Consider the following 22,181-nt stretch of genomic DNA (forward strand, 5'->3'; position numbering starts at 1 on the left):
ACTCCCAGCAGGTACATCAGCTCAATTATGATGATGGCAATGACTGATTGCATTTTACCTCTTCCTCCTGTTCCCCCAATACGTCTGGCCGTCACAGAGAGGGAGGGGACGCAACGAGAGGAGGAGAGACGTGGCGGCGTCATCTCCGGTAAGCTACCGGCATCCCAGATGCCAGTCTCCGGGACGGTATCAAACATCTCTGTGGCAGACTCGCCATGAAAATAATCTATACCTACAGGAAGTCAATTAAAAAGTGCCAGGGGAGATTAAGAGCGGCGTGACAGCTTTTCGTCAGGCCACGGGTTCGTCGGGGAGGGAAGCGGCGTGCCGCTCGTCTGCCGCGTGAGTGAGGGGAAGGTAAAGTGTGTTGGGAGGCGAGCGGCGGCGGCGGCGGCGGGCAGAGGGAGGAGACCGTCGGCGAACGCGCTTAAAAGCCCCCTCATGAATATTAAAAGGGCCCTTGGCAGTCGGCGGCTCCGCCACCAAGTTTGCAAACGGGCGTAATGTGTGTGTGTTTGCCGGGGAAGGGGCTCGGGCCCGATATCAATTAAATCAAGCAGTGTCAGTCTGACGGTCCTCTCAATGGAGGGACAGCCCATTCCCCGCCACACATCAGCCCCGCTCTGTGTCAACCATCCATCTCTCATCCTCCCTCTCTCTCTCTCTCTCTCTCTCTCTCTCTCTCTCTCTCTCTCTCCCTCTCTCTCTCTCTCTACCTCTCTCTCTCTCTCCTCTCTCTCTCTCTCTCTCTCTCTCTCTCTCTCTCTCTCTCTCTCTCTCTCTCTCTCTCTATCAGCCTGGACTCACCCTCTCCCCTTCCCTCTCTGTCTCTCAAGCAGCCGGTAACTGAATGCACAAATTACTCTCCCCTCCACCTTTAACTCTCACTAAATCTTTCCCCTTTTCCACTTTGCTGAGCCGGGATATTTTATTCCTCCATCAAATATGCATCCCATTAATTAAGTTAAATTACTCCTGACTGCCAAATATCCCCTGCCCCGATGGGTGTCAACACAGAAATGCATGACTGTGAACCTGCGCTGACACGGCCCCAACACTTAAACGTGAGTTACGGCCCTTCGCAGGCCCATCCGCAGGCAGATTACCAGACACTTTGGGCTGCTGGAATTAAGCGCCGCTCGCTCCTTCCCCCCCACCACCTCCCACCCCTCCGCCCAGCTTTTTAATAAGTGCACAATGGATGACACTCGCACTTCTGACAATGAGAGGACTGATATTTTAATTACACCCCTTTTTTCATCTGCCGTCCTCTTCATCTTTTAATTGCTGTTGTTAATCACTCATTAACTTCCCTCGCTGTATTTTACCCCCCCCCCCCCCTTCCTCCTACAATATACCTATGACACGATTAGCTCTATAGAATAGATTGTTCAGCAACATTTTCTAAAGAATTCAACGACTCGGTGGGATAAGGTTCCTTTGTCCTGGTTTTGTGTGTTGAAGGCTGTAAACTCATTTTGCTTTTCTTCTGCGGGCCGGAGTTGATATCAATCTTCAGGAGGTAAATAAAAAAGTGGGGAAAATAAGGATTGGGCCTCGCGAGGAGAAAATTACTACTTCTCCCTATTTCCATCCCGCGAGTTGAGATTTAACAAAAACAAAGAGCTGAGGCTACAACAAGTTTATTGTTTTGGAGAAAAAAACCTTGGGACATCATGCACAGGATGCAGACAATAGGCTCTTAACTCGGACGGTCCTCAGGAGTGGGATAACTTCCCATCATGAGCCTATGTGCTGCGCTGGCTCTCCGGTTTAACTACTGATCCTGCGTTTAGTGTGTGGACTCGCGGCTTTGTTTTGGTTGGTCTTTGATTAAAGGGAAACGGTTTGATTATGAAGCCCCGGGGCCCTCTGCTCCAGGCCCAGCAAAGAATATGAGATTCTTATTAAAACCTAATAGGACTGATGTGCTGACGGAGGGCTCCCCCTCCGTCTCCGGTGCTTGGAGATCCCATTTCGAACTCCTGGAAAGCGCCGTTTCACCGGCAAGAGGGTGACCCGGCAAACCCGGCTGCTCCCTGCGGCGCGGCGCGCCCGAGTAATTTGGTACACAAATTTAATAGTTTCTGCTGAGCCTCGCTACGCAAGCCTTGCTAATGAAGCCGTGTGTCCGCCGTCGTCTCTGAGCGATACGCGCGAGGACGCATCCGTCAAGGAGAAGTGGACTCCGACAGTCCAGCTCCAAAACAGGAAGGAAAAACTTTCCAAGTGTCCACTGGCAGATTTATACTGATACGTCGATGCCATCTAGAGTCCGCTCTCCTCTCTTTTTTCCTCCCTTCTTGCAGCTTTTTCTTCCCCCCCCCCCCCCCCCCCCCCCCCCCCCCCCATGTGTGCATGTGTGCCTGTGCAGGAGTGTGTTTCTATTGCAAAAAACATTAATTTTACAAACATCAGCCCAAGGCTACTAAACACATCCAATCCATTATGCTGCGCTTTATCGTGTTATGGGGGGTAACGGGCTGTAAAGCTGTCTCGGTCATAAAGAGCGATCGCAGAGTGCCGAGTCAAACCAGAACGCCGAGCTCTCCGAGCCATACGCAGCCCCTCGTTATCGTCAGAACAGCTCCGTCACATACTTAACCTTTCCAGACCGGCCTTTCTGCATTATTTTCCAAATGACCTTTAGCGTTACTTATTTCATTTCCGATAATGGCACACTAAATTTTGCTAAATGCATCAGAGCAAAATGTGTTTATTTTGGTGAAAGGGGGGGGGTTCGGTGTGACTGACAGGGACCGTGTTCCCGGGGCCGAGGTCCCGGAGCGTCCGACGCGGTAAACACCCATCCGTCTTCCTGATGGGAGCAGGCGTGACGCGCTGAGTCTGATGAAGAGAGATTAGAGCGCACGGGAGCGGTAAGTACGCCACACGGATCCAGATCGGTGGAAGTCGGAGCGCGTACGTGACCGCGTGTCATTTCAGACACATGTTCGGGGTTAAGGCCGGTTCAGCGCCAACTTTTGGGTTTTTAAAGAAGGAAAGCTCCCCAGTGGGCCTCACGGTGCTTCGACCGGACCGCTTTCTTCCTTAAAAAGCCTCCAATTGCATATTTACAAGCATCTGAAGGTTAATAACGATACCAATAAAATATGCAAACACAAAAGGCTTATTGTTTGGTGTTAATGAATGCAGAACTGCTGCCAACACGTCGTGCGTGCTCTCAGCCGCGCGCGCCTAAATCATTTAGAGCATTACGACTTTCTCCAAAGGTCTGACTCTTAACATAAATACGGCGCCGTCCTCGAGCTGCTGCAGTGCACGACACGGGGAGCGGCGTGCCGAACGGGCGGGGGGGGGGGGGGGGGGGGGGGGGGGGGGGTGGAGGGATCTTAGCAAAATCGCTAATGTACGTGATGATTAAGTGTAACTCAAATACCGAGTGTGTTGTTCGTGGGCCTGACAGGCAGTAATTTGGTGTATTATATTCCGCGGTTTTAATTGCACGCCACCAACGTGTCCCCGTGACACGTTATGAAGCGATGATGTACAATTATTTCGGGGCGGCGGGAGATCAGTGGAGTGACATTATAATCATCCTCATAGGGATCCCTCTCTTCATCTGCAACAACCATTAATGTTTAAATGGGAGGAAGGAAGAACGAGTAAAGAGAGAGAGAGAGAGAGGGAGGGAGGGAGAAAAAAAAAGAAAAACATAAAAATAGTTCTCAGGGAGTTCTAACCAGAATCTGTTTGAGGATTATGGAGAATCACGTCAGGGGAGAAGGAGAAGGGGTGTGGATAGACAATAGCGGGGCTGAGTTAAGTGACGGCTTTCTCTGGATAAGCAGCGAGCTAAGATGCGGCTCCACTGTCACTGCCGGGCCTCACACTCCTCATACAGGCCCGGGCATTAAGGCACATTACAGCGGATGAGCCACGCAGGGCGGAACTGATGGGCTATTCTGGGAACAGACCAGACAATCTCACAAGACAGGGGGGGACATAAAAACCCTGACACGAGCCAGCCCCATCCTGTTAACAGTCAAATCACACACACACGCACACACACACACACACACACACACACACACACACACACACACACACACACACACACACACACACACACACACACACACACACACACACACACACACACACACACACACACCAAATCATGACTATATATACTCTCTCCAACACTGAGTCAAGAGAACGAGATGAGAGGGAGTGAAAAACACAAAGCAGCCTCCTCCACACAGAACTTTAACACTCGGCAAACTTTTAGTGTTGCAAAAAAAAAAAAAAAAAAATGCTTTTCTTCAGCTTTGTTTAAATTTCTGAAGTGACACCGAGGAAAGGGGCAGCTTATGACCCATAATCATAAAACGGCGGTCCACAAGAGGACAATCCACGTCCATGATAGTGTTAATGCTTCTAAGGGCCGGGGCTGAGATATTAAACCAATGCCTCAAAGCATTTAGACTGTTTATGCATAATTTAACACCAACAACAGCACTGGATGTCCGCTCGCCGGATCTGTGGGGAGGACGAGCCGACCGGGAGGGGAGAAGTGCTGAATCCACCGCCTTTCTGCGGGATGATGGAGGAGAGGAGGAGGAGGCTCATTAAGTGGCCCGAGCCCCCGAAGTGGACCAAAACACGCCGGGAGGAGATGCGAAGAATCCGCCGCCTCACATGCAGGACGAGAATCTTTTTTTTTTTGTGTTGTGTGTGTGTTGTTGTTGTTTTTAACCAATTAAATATGAGAAATCTTATCTGGCTGGCTCGCATCCACTTTTTGTTGCCTTCTTCTGCTTTTACACCTTCAGAAACCTCAGGCGGGCAAATTGAGACAGACGAGCGTGCTTTTAACCGCCGGGCCCCGGGAGGGAACGGCGAGGAGCGCAGCGGCGGCGGCGGTGACGAGCGGCGCGCTCAGGTTTGAGTGGCAGCCTGGTCAGGGGGGCTCCGGTCTGTCCTGGCCCTGCATTTGCATTTGTTAATTAAATGCCACAACAATATGATCTTTAACTATCAACAACTTCTCCTCCCTCCCCCCCTCCCTCGTCCTCCCGGCACCTGAGGAGACAGCTGTGACGGCGAGGCGAGGCTAAAACGAGGCGGACAGCCGGGGTAATCTTCTCGTCTGAAAGTTTAACAAGGAAAACGTTGCAATCGATGGCGTTGAGGGGAAAGGCTCCTTCTTCTTCTTCTTTTTTTTTTTTTTTTTTTTTTTTTTTTGTGCTGAGCTTAAACAAAACGGCGATACGCTTCTGGAATCACACCGGAAACAGAACGAAACCAAATTCTGACATGAATGCAGCTCCAAACATCGTCTGCCGTTAATTGACATGATAAATAGTGAAGAGTTCAGACCGAAAGTTCTGGTGAAGCAGAACGTTCTTCCGCCATCGGAATCCGCAGAGCCTAATCGCACCATAATCTCACGTTTCTGGGTCACCGGAAAAACAAAACGGGCGATCGCGTTCCGCATTACACCTGAAACAGGCGCCATCCATTAGCGACGTGCGTCAGGTCCAGATTAAGGACGCGGCGTCAGGCGGGGAAAAGTTTGGCGAGAGAAGGGAGGGAGGAGGGGGAGGGAGGGGGGGCAGATTATGGCTGCGGCCTTAATGAGGGAGTTTCTGGGGGTTTTCTTTGTGTTGTGCTGCTCTTTAGTCAGGAGGAGGGATGGCCTGGTGATCAGTCAGCACTGAAAGCACACACAGGGCCGATTTGTCACCGGCGGCTGGCACTGGCAGCGCACGGCTCCTCCGTCCGCATGATTTGTGAAACTAGGGGTTGTATTTAGTAGTCCCATTTAAAGGCATATTGGAGAACTGTTCTCTACGTATGCGTGCGCGACTGTGTGTGTGTGTGTGTGTGTGTGTGTGTGTGAGAGAGAGAGTGAAGCGAGGCACTTGGTCAAAGCCCGGCGCATTTGCAGCACTTGGGAGAAGAGGGGTTTTCAGCTGGAGGGCTTGTGAAACATGAGCCTTTCCCTCTCATTAAAGGAGAAGCTGTGTTTAAACCAAAGCTTGTTTGCTCCTGCTGTAATATGTTTGCGAAACATCAGCGGGAGCAAATAAACACGTTGGCTCGGCACGGCTTTGGAAGGACTAAATCGGCCGGCGACTGAACTAAATGGAACGCTTTGCACAGAATCACACAGAGGGAGAAACTAATAACTCTACATATGTCTTCATCCGAGCGAGTGTGCGGCCGCAGCGGCTCGATGGCACAAAGCTGGAAATCCCACAATTTACTGTATTCCCCGACTGCATGTTAAACAGCTTAGCACGTCCATTTGAACATGGCGAGGCAGTGAGGAGGCCCGCCGCGGGACCCGACGCAGCTCAGCACAACATATGGTCCACATGTAGGGGGTACGAGGCGGCGCGATAATAACCGCACTCGCGCACTACTGGGTATTTATAGGCTGCTAGTTACCTACATAAACTTCCAATTAGGAGTATTTGTTCAGCTGAAAAGATGCAGAGGGCGAAACTCGACTTATTGTACCTTCGTGTCTGGACGGGGTTTGACTCGGAGCAATGTGTTTGTCTTTATCGAAACCGTCTGGGAGCAGTTAAAGGCTAAAGGGCCTTTACTCGCACATTAAAATGAAGCTGTTGCCAAATTCGGGGGGGGGGGGGGGGGGGGGGGGTTTACATTCGGGCCGCCGTCATTTCATCACAGTCACAGAAAAGACAGTAAAGAAGAAGAAGAAACTAAAAATATCTCTTAAATTGGCCAAAATCTTTACAGTCAGTAGTTAATGTTGATCTCCTGATGCAAATGTAAGGAGTGAAATGAAAAAATTAAAATGGAACATATGCAAATCCAACAACTGACGGCATTCTATGCTTTCTGAATTGGAATAATTCTTTCGAGTTTAGTCCAGTGTTTATTTCTCGTGTTCACAGAATATCTGTAGCATTAAAAAAACACGTTAGCTCAAAGTCTTGGCTCTTTTCACAACACTTATGCTCAATTTTCTATTCAAATATTTGAAACTAACACTGGAACTTTAACAGACATGATGCAATTGTTTATTATTAAAATTTTAAGGGAAAAAAACCCTTTCAAAATCTGCAGGTAATGCTGAATGTCTTTTGTAATTTTAAGGAATTTATGTTCAATATGTATACCACAAGGGATTAAAAACATGCAAAAATGGAAAAATATTAACACAAAGTAAGCAGATCAAACCACTGTATGTCCAGACTCTACTTTCTGTAACTTTATTTCTAGTGTTCACAGCTATTCTACAGATATCTGGACCATAAAATACATGCTAGCTTAATGTATTGGCTCATTTTGCAACTTTTTTCTTCTTTCTTCTATTCTAATTTATTGGAAGGCAACATTTAAATGTTAGCACGATGATGCCTTTGTTCATTACAAAGTTTTTTAACCCATTAAATGTTTTCAGATGAAAGTCATCCCAGCATTAAATCCTAAATTGGAGGCATCAGAATATATCAATATAACAACTAGACAATAATTGTGTGACTTATTATTGTGTTGCAGATTTTGTTTTCTTTTTTCTATTTAAACGGACTAAAATCTGAGCATTTAAAAAAGAAAAACAATCTGCAGGTCATCTGTGGCAGATTCACTCATTACGGGCAGACGGGGTTAAATTGGCTTGAATTATGAATTAGCGTGAGACAAATGCAATTTAAAGTGGATTTTGCAGCAGATAATGAGCTCCTCGCGTCTGACGGGAGGACGGCTGCTCATCACTGGCCGCTCCTCCTGCAAACGTGTTGAGGAACTCGTTCTCCCGACGGCTGGAACTCACCCGCATATGTCGCACTTGTACTCCCTCATGCCCAGGTGCCTCTTCACGTGGTTGCGGGCGTCTCCCAGCTGCGCCGTGGCGAAGTTGCAGATCTTGCACATGAAGGGCTTGGATCCTGCAAGGAGAACAAAGCCCGGGGAGGGGGGGGGGGGGGGCGTCACATGCAACAACGCTATTATGTTTGAAGGAAAGAAGTGGCAATTTTAATAAAACACAAGTGTTCCTGCTGGGCAGGAATTTGATTTCGCGTTGCGGATCATTTTTCAATGCCAGGCGTGGAGGACTGTTATTACTTCTGTGCGAGGACTTCAATCTACTTCACAGCCGCAAAATGACTTCAGAATTATAGAAACAGATGCCCTCGCTGCGGCTGCCATAAAAACTACAGTCACACTCCAAGTGCCAAGCAAGCTCTTCCCTCGCTCTCTATCCATCCTTGTCACTCTCCCTCATCTCTTACCTACTCTTCCTTTGCCTGTGGATGCGTAAATTGGATTCCAAAGGTCAGGGCGAATACGTAAATCAATTCTGCGTGTGCTCGCTACCACCCGTTCCATCATTAAAGCGCTAATCACTCCGGCGAGCTTCTCGGGGAGGTTTCTCCCTAATTATTGTCATTAATAAGTCCAGAGGGCGTGGTAGCGTTTGAGAGAGTGGCAAAGCCTCCCGGTGCTATTTGTCACTTAAGAGCAGGAGCGGCAGCGAGACGGCCGGCGCACAAACACGGCACAAACACCGCGCACGCCGGCTAAAGGAGGACGCCAGGACCTTCAAGACAAAGGCGGCGGCACAGCAGGCCATTTAAAGAGTGAAAGATGGGAGAGATCTGTGGAGCTGTAACGTTTTCTACATTTCCCTCAATATCTCAAATCTCTCATGTGATGCTCACAACAAGTCGCAGGTGTCTGACGTGACGCGTAAACAAAAAAAATGCAGAAAACAAGCGTGTTTTCACTTGAAACACTGTCATTTAAACTCGGCCGAACGAGGTGTTCGGTGAGTTCTGGTTGAAGTTGGATTCAGTAAAGCATAAAAAAAGGCTCTTGGGATCAAAAGGTAATAAAACTGCATTAGTTGAGGTGCAGAACTTAAAGGGTTTTACTTTATGTCCTCTCAGATCGGACAGTGTGCGACTTAACTGAGACTTATGGTTCTTTACCAGGTTCTTATTTTTCAAATTAAATGTCAGGCGAATGGAACATTTACATAACACTGTCTACACAGAAAAAGATAACGTTTTAAACTCCTTGTTTTCTTAAAACTGAACAAATTTCAACAGGTAAGCATGTGTGTATTGAACATTAGTCCTGACACCTACCACAAGTTTCACTGCAAAATATTGCTTTTATACATGAAAAGATGTTTTGTTTAGTTTTTTGTTGTTTTTGCTCTGAAGCTGATATCGTACTGAGCCCAGCGTGGATTAAGAGGACTCTTAACTTGGTAGGAAGAGGAAGTGTTGCAGTTGACCCATGTTGCATCTGTCCCCGGCCTCCCCGCAACACTTCACCAAACACCATCAGACCTAAAAAGACTAAAGCCTGCACTTTGTCACAAAAAATGAAGCACGTGCACGTGGTGGAAGGAATATTTTGTTGAGCGGGCCGAGCCACATCGGGGCCGGCGTGACGCCGTGCGACAGTCCAATCTAAGTGGCAGCCTGGTATGATATCCACGTACGCATCTTTGAGCAAACGCTCACCCCTCTCCCGGCGCATATCGCAAGACGTTTCTACAATATTTATTCCAGGGGCGGCTGCTGATTTGATTAAGCACTTTGTGTAGATTACTAATTCGTTCATGCACGGTTCACTTGCTGTGAGCTGGAAGTACGACACATCGAATTTTACGCCGGTAACGAAGATTGAAAGGCAAGCCTGTGCTAACAAGGCCCATAAACACAAGGGACGGGGGGGAGGGGGGGGGGGGGGGGGGGTGTGAGTCCACACATGGGCAACGGCAAAGCCAGCCTCTTCATTTCACATATCCCTACAGTGCATAACACACACACACACACACACACACACACACACACACAAATAACCCTCCCAACGCCAGAACAAACGCAGGCAGAAAAACACATAATGTCCCTATACATAACTGCGCTCTTCACACCTAAATGTTGAGACGCTTTTCACACAAAGACATTATGAAAACATTCGCGCAAGTCGTCGGGAGGGGAAAAAAAACAGAGGAACACAAAAAGACGCTCGCACCGCGCCCACGCCGCGCGCACCTACAGCGAGACGCACCTCCCCACCTCGCACCTACAGACCGAGGCTTTATATTCTCAAAACACAATCACCCGTGGACAAACAGAAGGAGAGGCAGTCGTTCTCACACACACACACACACACACACACACACACACACACACACACACACACACACACACACACACACACACACACACACACACACACACACACACACACACACACACACACACACACACACACACACACACACACACACACACACACACATCCAACCTAAAGTTGAGGTGAGAGCTGGGGGGAGGGAGGGGGAGGGAGGGGGGGCAGATTTGTCCAGATGGCTGGCTGAGTATGAAACATGGCAGAAAGGAGAGCGATGTAACGTCCCTCAGTTCTCACATCTTATCACATTAATACTCCACCACTCCACTTAAACAGCCTCCGTGAAACTGAAATTGACCATCAATGCGGTGTCATGTTAAATTAATATTGCCATCCACACAGGGGCGATGTGGCTCCCTCTCATCCCAGATGAGACGGGGAATGACTAATTCATTTCCTGAGAGGGGAGAAGAACCTTGTGCAATGCTTCACGCACACACACACACACACACACACACACTTACACACACACACACGACGTGATGTCTTAAGCCTTGCACATGCCACACACTCCCGTCACATCTTTAGCTTGAGAGGTAATTCCTTCTTCCCTCCACACGGGGTTCCATCAGTTTTGAAGCCTTTCAAAGTCTCTCCATCTCCTCGCCTCGTTTTACCAAACAATGTTTTTCCTGCATTAAATTTATTTAAAATATCTAATATTTGGAGAATATATTGTTTTATTACAACTGCTCTGCGTTTACACAGATCAGGTTTCGTTTACATGTTGGAGTGTTTCATACTGAACAGTGTTTCAAGACATGTACATTAATACAAATCAATCAAAACATGAAGAATTAATTCAGTTTCATGTCCTGAGTTAAATTTCTTGACTTTGTCATGTTGTTGTGGATAAATTAAACATATTATTTCCAATATGTCAACCTGTTCTGTGGGATTAGGCCAATAAACCAATGTTCTTATCTGGCGAGGAGTGAGTAAAGCACGAAGGGAGGCTGTTAACATTTCCAAAAACCAGGCCAGTTGTGAAAAACGACCGGCACTGAAGCGATGACATTTTCCGCCTTACCACATATAGCAACAAAACAGGCCCATCTGCACGATGGCTCATACCTATCAAGTCTACAAACTGACGGACCAGACCACAGACACACACTTTGATTCCTGGTTTCTGCGATGAAAAAGCTCCTTGAACTTGTGCTCCACATCCTTTAAAAACCGTAATTTGCTTCAACATTTCCATCTGCGCAGGATGGAGCTGCTCCCAATCAGAGTTGTGTTGGGTTAAAAAATGTTGAAATGGATCGGCGGCAGCGTTCGGGGTCGCTGGTGATCATGCGACCGATCCGGAGGAGACGACTCTCTCCGCACACTTTGGGGAGAAGCTGCTGGCTGGAGGCTGCGGGGGACCAGAGGAGCAGAGGAGCACAGCAGGGGGTGCTGGGAAAACTGCTAAAAGCCGCCGTTTCACAGCTCTGGTCCGGACGTCGGGCGTGGCGGTTTGCCCTCCCCGCCACTCTCTGGAGAGCGTTTAGAGGGGAATTGATCTCCTCGCGCAGCGCGGCCGGGTCCCGTTCCAGATCGGAGACGGCTCTCCAGAGAGGCGAGGCGAGGCGAGCCGCGCTCCGGCGCTCTCTCGCCGCCCCGTGCCAGCGCCTCCACACACTTCTGAAGTCGGGAGACTTCCATCTGGACACACTCGTTCCTCCAGTCCCTGCGCTGCCCGCATGGTGGGTGATGCAGCGGGAGGCGCTGGCACGCACAAACAGCAACTCGGTCTGGAGCTGTAAATACTTCAGTGCTGCCTCGGCCGGCTTTTGTTTTCACTTCAGCCCTTCAAAGGTTCGCTTTTTTCGCGCCCTTCCAGGCCAGATTTTGTGCACTGATCGTGACGATGACAGTATTTTCATTCCCATTTACATCTTGTTGGGTTTTAGGTTTGAACAGAAGATTGACTGCAGTGCACATTAATGACGGCAGATCGTCAGTTTTGGGGTTACTGAACATGGCGAATGCATACGCATTAACTATTTCTACTGGAAAATCCTCCAGGATGTAGAATTTCAAACATCAATCTGACACGTGTTTTCCAGAACCTTCAATTAGAGTTCAAGACTGTGACTGAGGTGGGAGTCGTCGGGAGCCGATGTGGTAAATCCACTTTAACAGCGTTCTACATCTACAGCTGTCACAATTACAGTATTAACACTTTCTTAAAGCAAAGAAACGTCATTTCTTAAACCTTTAAAGTTAGATTCTGTGTTCCTGGCAGTAATCAGACATCTCAAGAGTTGATCGTGCTCCGATTTGACGCTCCTCGCTCCTCGCTTTCTTCTTCTACCTGCAGGTTTTCAGTCTTTAGTATTCTGAGGGTTTTCCCAGCAGCGTTTCCACTTGCCAGAACATGCGGCCTTCAGTGAATACACTCCTACGTTAAAGGATTTAGGGATCTTGAAAATGTGTGTATTGAAAGTTCATTCCTGTTGCAGTAATCTCCTCTGCCTCTGTGAGGTTCAGGCATCGAATCGCCAGTCACTCCCCGGGTTTCACCACCGTGTGATCCACGTGTTTGCCGGAGCGTCCGAGGCTTCGAGGCTCAGTCCGCGGTCAGACAGCCCACTCCCGTGAAAAAGTGACCAATTTGCCTCGAAATGCAAATTCCGGTTTTACCCTCGTTGGCAAACTGCGCGCATGTGCACGTGTTTCCTTTAAGGGGACAAATTGACAAATCTGCGCGCAGCCTCCCACCGCCGTCTCCTGATTTCACTGATTAATCAGCTTGAATAAAAACTAGGTCTTAATTAAAAGGATCTGGACGTGCTCCCGGCTCGGGGACTGGCAGACCCCCCCACCGCTCCGCGGCCCCCACAAACAAACTCCCAGAATAAATGACCGGCACATAAAAGGTGAATAATTCACTGTAATGAGGGAACTTAGCAATAATAACAACTGGCATATGTTGTCAGGATGAAGAGAAATGGGCGCCTTCCGCAAACAGGACCGCATAAATGAAAGTGGGGACCTAATCCCATAAACAAGAACATAACTCTGTGAGATGAAAAGACCTGAATCCTAAAAAAATAAAGGATTCATCATTTGAAGCCCGGGAATGTGTCCTTGACTTGACGCCATCTGTTGGTTCCTCCGTGTCGGGAGCTTTCATTTTCTTAAGTAACGCTAAGTAACTGACCTCAAAACTGAAGAGTTACGACGGAGGCTGGAGTTATGGATACGTATGGACCCACCATTAATAAGAAGAAAGTGGGGGACTTAACATTAATCAGCGGGATATTTTCACCTCCAGCTCCACGCCGTTTGGTTTTTAGCTGGGAGAAATCCGACTGCGGTGCACAAGGTGACTGGCGTGCATACCGGAGCAAAGTGGGAAAACATGTTTCTTCCTCGGTAAATTTAAATCAACTGTAACGTCCGTCTGCCAGCAGCAAGATTTCAGAGCAGCACTGATTCTTTTTTTTTTTCTTCTTTCCTCCCTCTCTAAGTTTAATCTGATGAGGAATTGAACCGCTGCACACTGAGACGTTTCAGTGGGAACACAGTCAGAAACGATGTTATCTGTGGAAATTTCAACAATATCGAAATGCAAGGCGTCCATCGTGACTGGGTGTCAAAGTGAGAACCTTCCACTGCCACTGAGACACTACACACACACTCACACACACACACACACACAGACAGCCCAGAGCATGGACTTCAATTAAAGTCCCATTAAAGTTTAGACTGAAAGGGGGATGGACTATAGGAGGCAGAGAGGGGCATTTATTGATGGCGCCCTCACATCTCGTTCCTGCATTAAGTTGATTTTAAAAGCAATTAATACACATGGTCAGGGAGAAGTAATGGAGCGCCCCGTGTTCTTAACCTGCCGGACATCTCCCAGCCGAAGCCCTGACCGACGCAGCCCTGCTTTGCATTATAAATGACAAGATAAATCTTAATGGATTGAGGATAATCAGCTAGCCATGAAGGCTGACATATACACACATCCACGAGGCATGGCAGCGCTCGCACACACGCGCGCACAAACATGGACGTACAGACACGGGGGAAATTAAAGGCTTTGAATACGTCTGCATTGATTATTTTAAATTATTAGCCCACCTCTCTTTGGACCTCCAATGCTTTTAGCCTAAGCTTTAACACATTTACAGAGACTTATTGACTATAATTACAACTGAGTCTTGGTAATGGACACATCAATTATGAGTCGCACATGTCTCTGACCAAGCGCTGCTCAGGGAATCCCAATCTGGGGTCCATTAGCGTCTCTCCTGCTGGTCTGAAGCTCAATCAGTCTTTACCTTCACCTCTACTGAAACAGCTATTACCTGGCTAAAGTAGATAGTAGCCTTAACATTAGCCAGAGCTGCCAAAGCGGAGGCTGCGTCCGCCCTCGCCCAAAACAAAGGCCTAATAGCCGAGCAGCCGCACAAAGAGACTCTGCAGCCACGATCAGTTTATATCGGTCACAGCGGGTTTAATAATTCATGAGGGAAAAGTTGTGGAAAAACTATTAAATTACATGTGTAGCTATGCCATACATGCTTCTAGAATTCCCTTCAAATACGCCAGTTAAAAATAGGTTGATAAATTGCAGCGGGCAAGTTCCTTTAAACGTATGCTAATTTAGAGATGAAATATACAAAGAATATTTCTGGATGCTCTTCTGTCATGTGCTGCTTTGACAGACTCACTGTAGGCTGTGGATTCAAATCATCTTCTTTAACACCAGCAAAATCAGGCATTATGGCTTCTCCCTGCTTTCATATGGTTTATTAACGCACACAGTTGTATAAAGTGACGAGAAAAGTTTGTGAGCGTTTTCCTGAATGGGTCAGAAAATGAGACACAATCTGCATTCAGGTTACAAAATAAACCCAAATGTACTTTACCAGTTACTACAACACGAGCCGGTCTGATCAATCACACTCTTACTGATGTTACTGTTACTGATTACAGCAGTCAGCGTCCTCACAGCTGCAAAGGGCAGAGAGCTGGAGCTGGAACTAGTGGCAGGAGGGTTTCGAAGAAGAACTGGGAGAGAAACCGAGCTGCACTGTGCTGTACGAGGAAGAAGAAATACTTCATAAGGACTCAATGAAGCATGGTGGAGGGAGCATCATGACTTCAGGCTGCTGAACAGGTATCCTCACATATGACTGAACCAAAGCAGCTCTGAAAGGCAGAAAGGCTTACATCCCCCCCCTGAACGCTCTCCTCTCCCAGCACCGTCGTGGTGTAAACCGTAACGCAAAACGCAACAGAAGTTTCTCATTTTCACTAGAAAACGTCGTCGTGTAAACAGAGCCTCAGATGTTTTCCCAGCAGGAATGTGAAAATTTCCACCCGTGTTCAATCAAAGCGCGACTCAGAGTACAGGCTGATTGTGTTTATCTGGAGATGAGCTTCGTTCAGGAAACATGCCGCAGAGCGCGGGCCGCCACGTACCTGTGTGTGTGCGGATGTGGGCCAGGAAGGCCATGGAGTTGCTGCTCTTGCACACCTTGCCGCAGTACTTGCAGACGCTGCCCTGGTTCTCCTCGCGCTCGCGGTTGATCTGCTCCGTGTCCTCCAGCACGTACTTGTTGACCTCGCGGAGGAGCTCCTCGTGCTTCTCCTTGATGTGCACGAAGAGCTCCTGCTCCGACGCGAAGCGCTCGGTGCACTTGACGCACTTGAAGCTGGCGCCGCCCTCGGGCAGCTCCTCCACGCTGTTCTGCTCGTTGCGCAGGTGGGCGGCGCTGGTCAGGTGCTGGTGCAGGTTGCTCTCGGTGTAGAAGGACTTGCCGCACACCAGGCAGTGGAAGTGGCGCTCCTTGGACGGGTGCTTCATGGAGATGTGCACGTTGAGGCCGCTGACGCCGTCCGCCATGAAGCCGCAGTCCTCGCAGCGGATGCGCGAGCCGCCTCCCTTGGCCTCCTCCTTCGGTCGCGCCTCCTTGGTTTTGAGCTTCTTGACGTGCGCGGCGTTCGGGGACAGCGGGCCGGACGGCGCCGGCGACCCTCCGGTCGGACACACGGCGGCGGCCTCGCCTTCCTGCGGAGCCTCGTCCTGCCCGGCGGGGGACTTCACCGACACGATGCAGGCGTCGAAGGGAAGGGCCGCGGACCTCGGCGTGTCTGCAGTCGCCCGGTCTTTCTCTTGCTGGCTCGTCGTTTCCGTCTGGCTCACTTGCTGAGTGGACGGTTCCCCTGGAACGGTTTCCGCTGGTTCGGTCGTGTCTGTGTCTCCACCAGCAGCTGATTTACTGCTCTCTGTTTGCTTCTCGTCAGTGCTGTTCGCCACATTAGCTTTCTGACCTTCCTTCCCCTCAGACTCCTCAGACTCGGGCGGAGCGCTCGCCTCAGGAAGCTCGGTCTTCTCCTTCGGCTTCGCCTGGATGGACGGCGTGCTCGGCCCCCCGCTGCCCCGCGGTTCCAGGTACTGCTTGCTCTTTTGCTTGTGCTTCACCGAGCTGGCATGGCACGACATGTCACTGGCTGTCGCGGCGCAGTAGCTACACGCCAGGCAGACGTAGCTGAAGTCGCCGCTGTGCTTTCTCTTGACGTGAAGATGGAGGGAAGGAATGGACTGAGCTGCAAAGTCACACAGGCTGCAGACGTACGAGGACTCGTGCTTCTCGCTCTTCCGGCTCGCGTCTGACGGCGTTCGCTCCTCCACGCTCGGCTCTTTGGTCACCGTCTTGTCGGACTCTTCTTCATCTCTGCTGGCGCCAGGTGAGACGCTGGGGTCGTGACCCTGTGTGCTGGTGGGAGGCTGCAGGGCGTGATTGGTGACGGGGTCCGCGGCGGCGCTCTGCTGCGCCCGCTTGACGTGCTTCTTGGTGATGCAGTGGCGGTCCATGTCTCCTTTGGTGACGCAGCTGTAGCTGCACAGCGTGCAGCTGTAGCCGTAGTCCTTGCTGTGCTTGCGGCGGATGTGGACGCTGAGGTTGGTGGCGTTGGACACCACCAGGCCGCAGTGCCCGCACGTGGTGGTGGCGGTGGACCCTTGCTTCTGGCGGCCCCGCTTCTTTCTGGGCGGCTCCAGCTCTGAGTCGTCCTCCTCGGTCAGCACCGACCGGGCGGCCTCCGCCGCCTCGTCGCTGTCCTCTCTCTCGTCGGCGGAGGCCGCCGCCGCCTCGCCGCCGGGCGCCTGGCCCACGTCGTCCACGTCGGCCCTGTCTCTGCTCACCGTCTCAACACAGGCTTGAAATGAGGAAGACTCTGCACTCTTCTTCTCTTGCTCTTGCTCCTTCTCCAGGTGGCTCCCTGAGCTCAGGTGTTCCTCCATCCACGCAGCGGTGGCTGAGAAGAAGTTGCAGAGCTTGCAGCGGTACCAGTCCCGGTCCCGGTGCTTGACTCGGACGTGGCTCTCCAGCACTGTGACGGTGTTCACCCGACAGTCGCACTGCGGACACTGCAGCTGGAATCTGGAGGCCGAACGCTTCAGGGCCGCCGGAGCCGGAGCCGGCTTGACCGAGCTGCCCGGATCCTCGGACTCCTCTCTGTCTTCCATGGTCTCATCAGCATCAACTGGAAGAAACACGACGGTAAATCATCAGCAAGTCCGTCTTAAATGTGTTAAATATAGAGGAAAAAAGACTTTCTTTGAGATCTGGATGGATGATTCTTCTGAAGATTTATTAAGCACGACTGAGACATTTAATGGATATTTTAAATATTTTCTATAAAGAGAAAGAAATGCATTACTACTATCATTATAAATGTCCTTTTTCTAAAATTGATTATAATTTTCAATATTATCAAAACTATATGTTAAATTCTCCAGAAAACCGAATCTGCTTTCCTTTGAATTCCACTTAGAGTTTTTTTAGTATTAAAGAAATCCCAGTGTTGTTGTAGGAATGTGTGAATTTCAGATTAAAAATGGTATTTATGATGTTTAGCAGAAAATATTAATTTTCCTCATTACTATAATGTGATTACTTCTGTCTGTAATATCTGCACTGTGCCTGTGGGGCTGGTGTTTGTTGGGAAGGAACAAAGAAAACTTCAAAGTTTAAATTCAAAGGTTATTATGGGACTATTTTACTGGTTCAGCCCACTCCAGATGAAACTGGGCTGTGTGTGGCCCCTGGATTAAAATGTTTGACACCCCTGATATAAAGAGTTCAGGTCTTCAGATCAGGTCAGCTTGATTTTTCGTCTGAAGCGTCTTTAGTGCACTAAAAGGTGACACAATCCTGGCTGGATTTGGACATCGAGGCCCACAGGATGTGAGAATTCACACACTGAGGGTTCGAAACAATAAATAAATTCACAAATTCTCCCTAATTTAAACACTTGAATACACTTTAGTAGCTTTTAATTTGAATGTGTGTTTAATGCACTTCCACACCTGGAAGAAATCTGGTCATGAGGAAATGTGTGTTTTGTTTGCTTTTTTTTCACTTAATTATTACAATTCCACTTTATGGGCTCAAAAATATCTTTACACAGTTCAGAATTTTGTAGGCTATGCTATGAAATTGTGTGAAATTTGTATCAGATATTGCTGGAAATGTGATTTCTGCCTATTGTTTGAACTGCACAACCCTGGACAGCAGAATGCTGACGGACAGTGCACTCACAGGTGTACGGGGTGTCTTTGGTGTGGTATCGCTGGACGTGGACGTCCAGGGGAGCTCTGTCCCTGAACTCTTGTCCGCAGTAGTTGCAGGAATGAATGATCTTGGGTTTGGGGGTCCGCTTGCTGACTCTTCTCTCCTGGGCGGGAGTGGCCTCGTCCTGATCCGCCTGCGGCTTGTCCGCCACGCTTTGTTTTTTGCCGGGACTCTTCCGGCCGTCTGCAGCGGCCGGTCTGCGCTCCACAGGGTCGGACTCGGCGGCGCTCTCCGTCTCCATCGCCTCGTCCTGCTGGGTCTCGTCCTGACTCTTTGTGCTTTTCTCGGAGGCCTTCCCGTGCTTCCGTGCGCAGTGGATCTTCAGCGATCTGGGGCATTTGGCTGAAAAGCCACAGCTCGCACAGACGCAGTCCCCGTCTTCAGGCACAGAGCCGGGCCTCTCGGAGGGGTCCTGCTCTGCATCGTGGGGCTCGCCGGTCTGACTGTCTCCCGCAGATTCCTCCATTTTCACGTCGTCTGGCTGAACCTTCGCACCGCCGTCATTTTCAGGCATTCTGTCCTCAACGGGCTCGTCTCCTGACTTCACTCCTTTATCCATTTCATATCCTGCTGTGATGATGCACAACAGTGAGGCTGATGGAGATCATCAATGCTGGATCAAAATCCTGCAAACAAAACAAAACAAAAACAGAAACATTTATACTTGGCATTTTGAGTGATTGACAGAAATCAGGAAACAAGTTGGTTGTTCTGACTTGCCACGAGTTTCTGCCACACTATCAGAGCTACTGCAGGCAAATGTCGCCATCTAGTGGCCACAGGTACGAACTGTCAGTTAAAGGAAAGCAACCTGAAGCTGCAACCAATGAGCCACAACATTACAACCACTATCTGGTGATGATTATGGCTAATCAAGATGATCTTACGACCAGGAACGCCGGACAAGTGAAGAGTTTTAACTGAGTTTAATATGTTACTGTCTCCCAAAAAGAAAAAGAAAAAAAAAACCACAGAGACTATACCAGTTAAGACTGCACAAGCAGACCTTATTCAATATTAACTAGCTGGTTATGGATCATCTTTTAAGTTCTCTATATTTATAATTTTCTCTCCACACATTGATAATGAATCTAAGTCTGATTGATGAGTGACCGAAAGGCAAATTTTACCATTTAACTGAGCACATAAATAACAGATTTGGTGAATCACTAGTGTCAAACTGTGAGGGTATAAACTTTACACCTTTTAGCCTCGGGATTTTATTCTAAGTACTTGATTATAATTGATCTGAGATTTTTTTGTTTTGGTTTTTTTATCCTTTTTGAATAAGATTCACACGAGAAACAGAAAGTGTTAACAAACCAAATTTTATTCAAATTAGCTGATTTTTGTCTCAAAAAATATTTAAATATGACTTTACATAAAATGTTGTCTTTGCTTAAATAAAACTGTCCCAAATAATCAAACATCTGAAGAGAGACTAAGCAGAAGATGTGGTGGAGGATTAAGTTCAGGCAAAAGGCTTTTCCTGAATGTCAGATTTTAGATTTGCACATGTCAAACAAAACCAGAATAAAACACTGAAACGTTGACTTTACTGAAAGTTTCTTAGATGCAATTAATTCTGCAATTGCCAAATATATTCATTTATTTGATTAAATATTTTCAAACATTATATACAGCAAAGCAGAGCACAGTCACTTAAAATATCCCTGTGTGTGGAACTCATTTCAGTCAGAGCAGTAAAAGGAGATCATTGGAACCTTGAAATACTGACAACCCACATTTGTTTCTCTTTGTTCTAAAGCAGAAAAAAATAACTGAAATTGTCACATTGGCTTTTTTTTTTCTTCAAATTCCTATAAGAAGGTCTGAAAGTGCAAGCTTCTCTCTCAGAACCTGCAATATGAAAATATGCTTAAAACTACTGTAGGGACTCAATAAGACGTTCTCTCTGCTTGACTAAATCAAAAATATTGTGTATTTATAGTTGGTGTCACATGTCAATCCTCTGCCAACCTGCACCGAGCATAATAATAAGTGACCTCTGCAAAGCAAGCATAGAAAACCTGAGGTCATAGAAACGCTTCCGAAAACCAAACTGTGTAAATGTTTATTAATCTAAGATCAGGTTCACCGTCCCTCAGCAGCTTTATGTAGAAAACTCACAATTCTCTACATTTTTTACATATGTTGATCTTCAAACGTGCCTGTGGATCAATATTCTTTACCTTGATTATGCAGTGTGTTGTAGTAGTAGCTCAAGGTTTACTTGTTTTAAACAAGCCTAAGCTTATTTGTTCTGTACTATTAATGAAATTTTAATCACTAGTTTTAAAATAATGTCTTTTTAATACTTTTTCAAAAGTTTTAAAGTTCATTAAATAAACACTGAGCATTGCATTTATCAGTTAATTAAAAAAATACACTGAGAAGAGATGAAGTTCACATATTTTACTGTTTATTGCAGAGGTCTGCCAGCATCTAGTATGTTTTTGTTCTACCTGCTCCAACACACATGACTGCATAGAGGGGGGATTTATTGGGATTTACTGGAGCTGAGTGAAAGCATACTCTGCCGATTCGGGTATTCTGAAGTCAGAAGACACGTAGTATAAAATGGAGTAGACTGGGCCTCTATAGGACCAGGACGGAAGATCACTGAAATCAATCTAAATGGAATCAACTTCTCACTTAAGTTTAAGTTCAATAATGACAGCGACAACTGCTTTTTTGCAAAACATAAGATGTGTCAGTCATTTTGATCAAGTCTTAATGCAGCATGTGAACACATATTCGAGGAAATCTTGCAATACTAACTTTTAAACCATTTATTGTTTGCTTTTCATTGGTTTGGATTCACTATTAAGAAATCTGGTAACCAAATACAGTTTGTTTAAGCAATAAATGAAATTTTGAGTTGACACAATGATCACTGTGGGAGATTAGTGCTCGTGGGAGGAGTTCTATGGTCAAGGAACTCGTTTCAAGTTTCTACCTTTGACAACAGTGTTGTAATACTTCAGAATGGTTTGATTACAACACGGTTACTGTCACCGTTCTCTTTTAAGTAACATTCTTTAAGACCAGCTTAAAGAGGATTGCAGTCATAAAAGGGTTTGCATGAAGATTAGGATCATGTAGACTTTACCAGCAGACTTGAACTGTCATAGATCGAATGTCAATGCAGAGCTAACCAAGTAGAAACTATCAGTGTCGATCAGACGCACAAATGTTAGGTTTATCAGGCACACTGTCAGTAAAAAAAAATCCATGAACAAAACTTTGCGCCTTTACTGGATCATTTATTTCCTAATCAATAACGAAGAGGCTTGTTTCCAGCAGTTCATCCGAGCTCAACATCCACCAGCTTCCGACTCATACTGAAGTTAGCTCGTTTCGCGCTACACGTTACAAACTGCAACGATCAGGGAGAGAAATAACATCCAGTCTGCAACAAAAACCGTCGTCAAAGATCGTCTT

At 47.6% G+C, this 22,181-nt stretch overlaps 1 protein-coding gene across 1 annotated transcript in view; it reads right to left on the bottom strand.

The window, feature by feature from the left end:
* znf407 (zinc finger protein 407) overlaps window positions 1–22,181 on the bottom strand; it is a 154,287-nt gene that overhangs the window by 131,667 nt on the left and 439 nt on the right. Inside the window, exons 2-4 of the mRNA XM_030102230.1 lie at window positions 18,705–19,363; window positions 15,580–17,646; window positions 7,775–7,889 (exon numbers count right to left, since the gene is read on the bottom strand). Coding sequence (XP_029958090.1) covers window positions 7,775–7,889; window positions 15,580–17,646; window positions 18,705–19,296 — 2,774 coding nt within the window. The 5' untranslated portion in view covers window positions 19,297–19,363. The remainder of the gene's footprint in view (window positions 1–7,774; window positions 7,890–15,579; window positions 17,647–18,704; window positions 19,364–22,181) is intronic.

This window comes from Salarias fasciatus, chromosome 11 (assembly GCF_902148845.1).
Source record: "Salarias fasciatus chromosome 11, fSalaFa1.1, whole genome shotgun sequence".
NCBI classification, from domain to species: Eukaryota; Metazoa; Chordata; class Actinopteri; order Blenniiformes; family Blenniidae; genus Salarias; species Salarias fasciatus.